The sequence below is a fragment of the Sinocyclocheilus rhinocerous genome, unplaced genomic scaffold (assembly GCF_001515625.1).
Source record: "Sinocyclocheilus rhinocerous isolate Xijiao unplaced genomic scaffold, SAMN03320098_v1.1 scaffold749, whole genome shotgun sequence".
Taxonomy (NCBI): domain Eukaryota; kingdom Metazoa; phylum Chordata; class Actinopteri; order Cypriniformes; family Cyprinidae; genus Sinocyclocheilus; species Sinocyclocheilus rhinocerous.
This window is the reverse complement of record NW_015653466.1, coordinates 1,236,895-1,247,215: the sequence shown is the minus strand read 5'-3', so window position 1 is coordinate 1,247,215 and position 10,321 is coordinate 1,236,895. Positions and strand designations below refer to the sequence as shown.

The 10,321-nt window shown below is 36.3% G+C and overlaps 1 protein-coding gene across 1 annotated transcript in view; it reads right to left on the bottom strand.

The window, feature by feature from the left end:
- LOC107716000 (rho guanine nucleotide exchange factor 10-like) overlaps window positions 1-10,321 on the bottom strand; it is a 51,801-nt gene that overhangs the window by 6,998 nt on the left and 34,482 nt on the right. Inside the window, exons 21-27 of the mRNA XM_016522296.1 lie at window positions 9,895-9,995; window positions 9,400-9,518; window positions 9,236-9,322; window positions 8,551-8,762; window positions 8,257-8,414; window positions 5,071-5,213; window positions 2,129-2,303 (exon numbers count right to left, since the gene is read on the bottom strand). Of these exons, the coding sequence (XP_016377782.1) occupies window positions 2,129-2,303; window positions 5,071-5,213; window positions 8,257-8,414; window positions 8,551-8,762; window positions 9,236-9,322; window positions 9,400-9,518; window positions 9,895-9,995 (995 nt within the window). The remainder of the gene's footprint in view (window positions 1-2,128; window positions 2,304-5,070; window positions 5,214-8,256; window positions 8,415-8,550; window positions 8,763-9,235; window positions 9,323-9,399; window positions 9,519-9,894; window positions 9,996-10,321) is intronic.

Sequence of the window (10,321 nt, the reverse complement as noted above, 5' to 3'; positions counted from 1 at the left end):
GGATAAATTGACAGCACTAAAGACATTAACAATTAACACTCAGTCAGCTGTTGACAAATTTTGCCAATCAATTTGCATTTAAATAACAGGCCGCTCATGAATTTCACACAGCATAAGGAGTTAGGAAAAATTATATAAATGACCTCAAAAGTAATGTACTTATGAATAACGATCCTTCTCATTTCCAGGTCTAGAACAACATGCAGATATTAGACATAAGGAGAGAACATATTCAGTGAGGAACCCCCAACACACAGTCAGAGCGTGCCTGGACTCCCCTGTCACTATTGAGATTTAAATAAAGCTTCTTTATTCAGCTCTGGAGAATAAAGAAACAGCCCTCTCATTAACAGAGCACATGTGCAGTGAGTGACTCAAACCCTATCTACACATTCAACACATTTGATTCATTTATAGCCAGGTTTTCATACTAAAACACACCTCTTCAAGATAGAAGACACTGTTATACGATGTTGCAATGAACAAGTGACAGAAATACCACACCATTCCAGTGTGCCATAAAATTGTGCTATTCTACTATTTCTACTACTATTCTGTTAACTGTTTCAGATGAACACATAAATATAAAATAAACTGTGATTAGTTGCTTAACATGTTGGTCAGAGGGTCTCTTTTCCTGTCTAAGTAGGTGGTTCTTGGCCAGAATAATGTGCAATATGGACCAAATCTCATGCTGTTTAATCTGGCTATGCAAGACTAAGTTCCTTAGACTGCATTTGACCAATCACTCAAGAAAAGACATTTTGGCAGAGATTATGGTTCAAGAAGATTACAGCCCCAGTCCTAAACCCAGCTGGTGTTAAAGAGGCCAACATGCCTGCTGCCCGACTGACACTGTTGGTTATTTTGGGACTATTTGGTGAGGATTATTAAAGTCCAATGTGGACATTTAATCACTGAGATCTGAGCATTTGAACATTTGAACCACTCACTCACACACACAGGCACACATGCACACGCACACGCACACACACAAGCATTAAAGCTATTATGTAGCCACCATTAAAAGCAGAAAGACAGAGAACAAAAATCAATGGTGAGGTCATTTCTAGTATAATCGCTCTCTGAATAGCTTCCTGAACACACTGGTTTGTGTTGAGCTGCACAAATGGCCCATTCAGAACAACTAATGAAAATGAAACAAAACCAAATGCTGGATGAAATCCAAACAACACAATGAGCAGACATGTGAAATACTGCCACACTAAGGAGACTCCACCCCTGATATCCCCTAAAAAGCTTTTCTATAAATAAGGTGTAAAACTTCAATTCAATAATGCCAAAAACAGACCTTTTTATTTTGCTTTAAGGAAAAACAAAAGCAGACCAAAATGACCTCATCTGAGTAAGAGAATGAACAAGATCTGTTTTTTTAAAAGTGTTAAATGAGGTAACAGAGAAAAGAGACTGTAATTCTGTTCTTCCACATGAAAGAGAAATCACATGACAAAGCAACAGGCCCACTCATGATGTCATGTTATTATATAAACATAAATCAGCAGTCACCTGTAATCTGCCACTGTCTGAGGACTACAAATGACAGGGAACAGTTTCTAAGGGCTTATCTTTGAGAATGATAGTGTAGAAAGAAATATTTTTTAAGGGATATACGTTGAAAAAACATGAATTAGCAATTCTACTGGTTGTCCTTACATTGACATTGGTAAATGTATAGGTGAGTATTTTTGTGTTGATGATCTGAGTAAGGAAATGAACAAGATCCGGTTATTTTTTGTTGTTGTTGTTTTAAATGAAGTAACATGGCTCTGTGATTCGAAAAGAGACTCTGTAATTCTGTTCTTCCACATGAAAGAGAAATCACATGACAAAGCAACAGGCCCACTCATGATGTCATGTTATTATATAAACATAAATCAGCAGTCACCTGTAATCTGCCACTGTCTGAGGACTACAAATGACAGGGAACAGTTTCTAAGGGCTTATCTTTGAGAATGATAGTGTAGAAAGAAATATTTTTTAAGGGATATACGTTGAAAAAACAAGTTTAGTAAGAACTGAATTAGCAATTCTACTGGTTGTCGTTACATTGACATTGGTAAATGTATAGGTGAGTATTTTTGTGTTGATGTATTGTAGTATACTGTACCTGGGAGTATGTTGTTGACAGCTGTGGCGATGTTGATGTCTTGCAGGTGGTCGAGAGTCTCGGTGTGGAAGAGTCGGAGGGTGGAGCCGGTGCTGAAGGATATCCAGATCCCGACCCCGGCCACCACCATGTGGGACACGACCATTCCCTCTTCCTGATGGGCTTCAAAGTGACGCTGTTAACATACACACTTTTCATAAATACACAAGCATCCAAATTCAAACATACTTCTATGCACCAGATACTAGGCTTGGCTGGACTGGAAAACACTGGTCTGACTTTGCTTGGCTTAATTTCTGGAAAAATCTGCCTGTGTAACCTGCCGAACTGAGGAATGAGGTAACCCAAAAGAAGGTCCAGAGTAGGAAAAAGAGATTGTGATTTGACCCACTTCACTCAGAGAGGGGGAGGATGACATTTAGATTCTGATATACTACAGCTTGACGTCCTTGTTGGAACGAACAAAATAACAGGGAACTGCAACGGATCATCCGGGTTTAAATCGCGCTAAATTGATTTGATTTTGACGCAATATTTACACTGAAGCTGCAGGCAGCTATGGTAAGAGGCATGACATTTCCAGACCAGGCGCAGAGTGCTGCCAATCACAACACACACTGGCCCAGCTAACCAATCACAGCACATTTTGTATTTCAGAAGGCGGGCCTTCATTTGATACAGGAACTATTCGAGCCGTTTATGCCAGACTGGGGAGAGAGGTGTTGTAATAATGTAAAATATGTGAAAAATAATGTGTTTTTCGAACAACCTAGTATGAGAGCCTGCTCTAGTACACCCCCAAAACAAAATCAAGACTTTGTAAAAGAGCATAATAGGACCCCTTTAACAGGGTTTGACAAATATATGTCCCACAAGCACATCAGAACCACCACATTATTAGACTGGTAAAAACAGAAAAAGAAAACCTGGCTCTTGCGTTTCTGCACATGATCTCAAATACCACTTTCTATTTGCATCACTGATTCCTATTTCTTTCCAGCACACCTCTCACATATTCATCCCTCACTCTATCTTCCATTCCAGCCAATCGTTTAACAGTAAGCAGAGCTGTTGAAGGGTAATGAGCTTAGTGAAGCTGGCTGGATAACAGGTCAGTGTGTCATTGTCTGCATGTTGGCGAGAGAACACATGGCTTTAATATTCTGAGATCACAGGCCTTTCTGGCCCAATGTGCTGTGAGAATGAGTCAAGAAACAGAGTTTTTTTTTCACTCTCTTAAGATAAATTAGATAGTTGTTAGTGGCATCACAGCATTTGGTCAAAACAATATAGACCCACACATATATTTAAATTAGGGCTGTCAGTCGATTAAAACTTTTCATCTAATTAATTACATGATGTGCCGATTAATTAATCGCAAATTAAATTTTGCTGTGAAAATACCCCATATAAATCATTTAAAGTCATTATTGTGTTAAATGAGAAAAATGTCAAGTAGATATTACAATAAGTAGCTTTAGAAAGAAATATTTTATTTGATTCAACATAAAATTAATTAAACATAAATGTTTAGGCTACAACGGCCTAACATAAACTATAAAAGAAGATAATTTGAGAAACATCTCAGTATTTTTTGTTCATACAATGAAAGTCATTTGTAACCAAATCAGCTTGGTTACCAACATTCTTCGTTTTCTTCTGGTTTCCAACATTCTTCATTATTTTCTTTTATGCTCCATAAAAGAAAGTAAGTGATACAGGTTTGAAACAACATGAGGGTGAGTAAATGATGACAGAATTTTTCTTTTTGGGTGAACTATCACTTTATTCATTTAAAAATGTTTTATATATTTTTTTATTTTTTACTGAAATGATACTCTAAATAAGAAACTAAAACTGCCAGTAGGTTATGGTTAATGTCTTTATGAGTGTAAGTAATTGAGTTATTTATTCATTCGATTCGTCCAAACTGCTGATTCATTCAGGAAAGAAGTAAATGACTCTCTTTATGTATGGGCCATTAAATCATTGGTTCACCTGATTCGTTCAAAACGTGGATTCATTCAGAAACGAATCACCGCTTTATGTTGCTCAGAGACACACAACAGTTCTGCTGTGGCTTTATAGGTAATATTTTCTTAGGAAAAATTGAGCAAAACAGATAATATTGTGACCTATATAAAATGCAGCACAATATTAACTTCTAATTTACTGAACTGTTGTTTAAAATCACATTTGCACTCGTGCTATTCGGGACAAAAAAAGCACTCATGTGATAGTGCGCTGGCTGCTCGTGTGATATTGCTTATCGTATTATATAAATATGAGACAAAAACTCACACAGGGGCATTTTTTGCCCCAATATCTTACATTTTAAAGACATATAACTGCATTTAGGGACTACATTACGCAGTGAGTTGTTGCCCTGCATCACGTTTGTCAACAGTCAACTGTATGAAATGTAAGATGACGTATTGGTCTGGGATGGAGCGGGTGCGTTAATTGCATTAAAATATTTTAATTGCGATATTTTCTGTAACTAATTAATTAAATTAACACGCTAAAACAACAGCCCTAATTTAAATATGCAAATAATAGTCTAAAGTCATGCAGAACCCTTGCAATATTCTGTCCGTTGGGTTCATTGCAACAAACTTTTTAAGACTTGATGAAATGAGAGTGTAGGAAAAAACATCTTATTTCATTCTGAAGTCATTACCAAATGATCATAAATTCGATACCTAGGTGCAAAAAAATCAAAGGTTCATGTTTTGAAATGTATATACATGCATACATAAACATATATGCATGTTTTATAATGTTAATATATGTTTGATATGTTAAAATATACTAATATTTGGATTTTATAGTAATAAATAGATTCTTGAAAACTGTAACACTATTTGCTAAACTAAAACTTACTCGTTTCAGGAGCAAAACAGGTGTCAGTGCAGAAATGTGTGTGAAAAGTGCTGTACTACCTCCACAGTGTGTGTCTGTGTGCTGATGATGAAGATCTGCCCTCCTGATGAGGTCCAGACGTGTTCACCCACCACCAGCAGGGCTTTAACCGGCAACACCCCCAGCTTCAGCACACGGGCCCCTGACTCAACCCAGGAACCGTCTGTGAGGGAGAGAAAACACATGAGGACAATCTGAATCTCAGATATCAATGTTTGCAAATGTACAGAGAGGATAAGGATTTGTTAACACTGAGTGTGAAAGATTTCATGTGAAACTGATTTTGTGTGAGAGAAATTAGGTTAAAGGTTACATATGATGTTGTCACACAGAGGGTAGGGCTGATACTACATCCTGTGCTTCTCACCCACACTGTGTGTGTGGGTTTCCTGCAAAAATATAGTGACCTCACAGCATTCAGAGAGCAGAATGGAGGCGTGTTGAGTGTTTGTTTAAGTCACAAAGGCATTATTGAAGAGAGACCTGACAATCATCGAGGTTAAAGAACACCTCTCATGGTGGAAATACTAGTACCAGTAGTATTTTTTAACCAGAAAAATGTTGGATCTCATCCTGGAGCTGGTGTTCTGACTGGGTCTCTATCTGATCTATCGGCAAACCTCTTTCAGCATCAGCTGAATGTTGAACTGAACGATTCTGTTGCAGTCTTTTTTTTTATGAGCTAAATTTTGAGAACACATTCTGACATTTAAAGTAATTAGATTCAGGAGCAAGTGCTTCTTTTAATGCAATGGACTTGTGTAAATATACAATGAATAAAATAATGGCAAATCAATCAACACATTAGATATTTGTAAGTTTAATCATTTTATTAAAGACAAATTACTGTAGGAAAAATGTGGCTGGAGCCACTTTGGAACGTGACACACTATTGTTAAAAAATTATGATTTTTTTTCAGCAAGGCTGGATTTATTTGATCAAAAACACATATTATGATATATTATTAGAATTTAAAATAACTGTTTTTCATTTTAATATATTTTTTAAAATGTAATTTATACCTGTGATGGCAAAGCTGAATTATCAGAAATCATTCTAACATGCTGATTTGCTGCTCAAGAAACATTTCTTATTATAATCAATACTAAAAACAGTTGTGGTACTTAATATTTTGTGACATGTGATATGGACAATTTTGAATGATGAAAAGATAAAATGGAAAGAGAAGCTAAAAATAAATAAATAAAAGAATAAAAGACTTGTTAAAATGATTTACAACATGTTTAATAACATTTAAACTGACCCATAATAATCTTCACAAATCACTGATAGCCTGCATCTGTTTCTGCCTGCACCTTCCCACCCTCCAGCGTATTTGAGCGGATCTTTATTCAGCCTGTTTGCCTCAAGAGGCTCTGATTACATAACACCAGCGCCTACACAGCATTCCCAAACCCTCTCTCTTCGTCTCTTGCTCTGATTCAAACAGACTTGTGATGAGCAGAGTTGTAAGAGGAAAAAAAGTGTTTTAATGAAGACACAAATTTTAGTGATTAAATGTCAATCTTTACATTAGCACTAAAGACGTTCTGTATTCAGCTGAATGGATAAAATGTAAATGAAGACAGACTTTGATTCAGAACACAAGGCTCATGATCTGATAATGCTACCACATGATGAAAATCTCATTGTGTTATTGCATTCATCTGGAACTGTGCAGTATTTCTGAAATGGCTCATCCAATGAGTATCACTAAACGTTAAGTATTATATTATGTGAATACTAAGAAGAGAAAACTGGAAAAAGTTTTATAATGCAGTTATATAAACTACCAGTTAAAGTCTGGGGTCATTCTTTATTTGGAGTCTTTTGGTTCTTTATTTGATCACAAAATACAGTAAAACTGCAATATTGTGAAATATTACTACAACTTTAATTATTTACTATTTGAATATATTTTAAAATGTCATTTATTCATGTGATGGCAAAGCTGAATTTTCATGAGCCTCTAGAAATAATTCTAATATGCTGATTTGGTGCTCAAGAAAAACAGTTGGGCTGCTTAATATTTGTGTGTATGTGTATATACACACATATACATATACATATATATATATACATATACATATACACACACACATACATACACTTTTTTTTTCATTGGTGGAAAAAAATAGAAAAAAGTTAACAAATTTATTAGACCACCACCCAAGCTGTCCTAAACTAACAGTATTGGTGATTACCAAAATCCTTTTTTATGTTTCTGTAATGGCTAATCCACCAGTATGTGTAAGCTCTTTAGTCACAGTAGTTTTTCTAATGCTAAAATAATTATAGTTGTCATCCATGAATTTTTCAAATGTACTGTTTTACAAGAAAGGCAGAAAAAAATAGTAAAGCACTTTATTATTATTTTAATTTTATTCAGATGCCCAATTACAGATATTTACTTCCAGTCCTTAATAGAAAAATAAGTTTTAATGGCTCAATGTTACACTTGATTAATTTCTGACTTCTGAAAGAAGTTGAATGTGCCGGATCAAATTTGGGTATAAAAATGCAAATTCATAAAGACTATTTAGTTGTTTCAGTTTGTTATTTGCCTAATAAATGAAAAGTTTTTGACAGATACCTAAAATATTTGTGTTTTCGTTTTATCATGACAGGTGGTCTAATAAATTTGTTAAGCACTGTATATATATATATATGTATATACATTGTATGGGTCCAAATTATTGATTTTTCTTTTATGTCAAAAATCATTAGGATATTAAGTAAAGATCATGTTCCATGAAGATATTTTATATATTTCCTACTGTAAATATATTAAAACTTTCTTTCTAGTATTAATTCTGAGTAACCAATTAAGCTCAATCAGCATATTAAACAATATCCCAAAACTATTTACTAAATATCTGTAGCAGCAGAAAACTGGAGCGAGAGTGAAATGGAATATGAGCGTTCCACAGAGAAAAGCAGCTGTGGAAAGAATTAATGAGAGACAGGGAAAAATATTTTTAAACGTCTCACTTTCCCTGAGCACTTTCCAGAGCATTCCCTGCTGAAACCTGCTTAGACTAGTGTGAATTCTGAAGGCTAGTTTATGCTGGTTACTTAATGTCATAGTCACGCTGTTCACCAGGGATGGGTGGATTACTTTTCCTAATACCAAAATAAAAATAAAAACCCTTGATAACTCTTATCAAGATTAATACAGCAATCACTGCAGAAAAAAACTCCTTACCATCAGCCCTGGAGTAGACAACCAGAGAACCACTGACCAGGCCTGCATACAGACACCCACTCTTGTACACCAGACATGTGACGCTGGACTTATCAGGGGAGAAGAAGTGCTGCAGACGAACCTTCTTAGACCGCTGGCTGCTCTTATACACAGATATACTGACAAATAAAACATCAATTCATCAGATTAGACTCAGGTTAATAGACTAAGAATCGCTAGACAAACAAATGGAAGACATCGCACTCTCCTCTTCATCTATATGATGTTTGTGGATTTACTGGTTGATGTACACACCTGCCTTCCTCCATTCCCAGACACACAGTCGGTGTCTCACTGGCTTTCCGGTCATCAGGCTTTATCTCGCCATTTTCCAATGGCTCACCCAAAGGCACGTATGTCATGCAAAGAATACGAGACTCCACGTTGAAACACTCAGTCACTTTAGGATTTGAGTTCTGCAATGCCACAATGGAGACCTGACCCATGTGATTGGTGCAGCTGGCCACCTGAAAAGAAAGATGATTTCAGAATCTACACACCGATAAAAACATCTCACTGTTCCTTTAAACTGTTCAACAAAACTGATTTGAATACTAAAGTCTGAGGCTTTTTCCAAAGGTGATGTCTCAGATCGATGGTACACATGCCGAGTGCTCTTAAAGGAGTGTTGCCCATTATTGCAGGCTCTTAGGTGTCTCAGAGAGGAGAGTTATTTTATGACCTTCTATACAGCATAAAAGCCTTTAATGCAACCTTACACTCACACGGTCCACACAGAACAGTGTTTAATGATGCTTTTAGAGCTCAAAAGAACTCTGAAAATTATTAAATGCTATTTCAGGTCAAGCACAATTTGGCAACAAATATTGACACACACCAGACTGACAGATTTGTCCCATGTTGGACTCTAATAAGGAAGCTGAACTGATTTAATATAAAAGCATTTGAAGTTTTGACCGTAAATTGTCTCTAGACTCACCCACACACATCCGTGACCCATAACAGGCACATCTGCAGTGCTGTCAGTGTTCACATGAGGCTCAGGGTTGTGAACTGCACACTCCACCTAACACAAATACACATTGGTTTATTAGACCATTTTTGCCATTATAAACAATACTGATAATGAGGACGCTTTGTCACCTTGAACTCCTGTAGTTTAGACATGACCACAGCCATCTGCTTGAGTAAGAGAGGATGGTTCTGCTTCCTCATCTGATTATCATCTTCAGCACAAAACCAGCCTTGGATGTTGTCTTCTACTATAAAAACACATTACATTAGTGAAGCTTTCCTCAGATTCTACAATTCCCATATGTGTCCAAATATTCCCATATGTGTCCTCCTGTTGCCAGAATTATAATCCATTTGTCTGCACTGAACTTTTAGTTCTGGCTCAGCTGAGCGATTATTCACACACTAAACAATATGAATACAGCAGGCACAATTTTTTTTTCAATGTATTACGAACATGTTTATTTTGAAAATATGCTGGGAACATCATATTAAGGTGTTTAAAAGTGATTTCAGACATTTTCGAAGAAGCTTTGGGTGCTTTTAAGTCCTAGATCTCTAATCATAGAAGAGTCATAGACAAAGACAGGATATGGAAACAGGAGCACATTACATGGCACATACGTAGAGCCAGTTTAGCCATCTGCAGATTACTGATCCAAGCTTGCTTGATAGATGGACTGAAAGTGTTGAAGACTGCAGTGAAGAACGTGGGTCTACCGTACCTTAAAAAGTCAAAATCACAAAGACAGTTTAGCTTCTTCTCTGAAAAAGCTTCAACAATAGAAACAATACACATTGTCTGAATTCATTGTAAGTGCATCAGGCGGTATACAAATCTCTTGGGTAGTCTAAATATCTCAGCACGGGTTCAGCTGGTCTGGCAAAAGGTCAGACATCTGGAGAAACAGACAGGGTCCCATCCTGTTTATCAGTGACTCTGCAGGATATGATTTAATAATTGGCCAGTTTCAATACTGACCAAAGCACAGAATTTATAACTTTTCTACACTGTTTAATTTGGTAATGGTTAGTATTTGTATGACTTCAA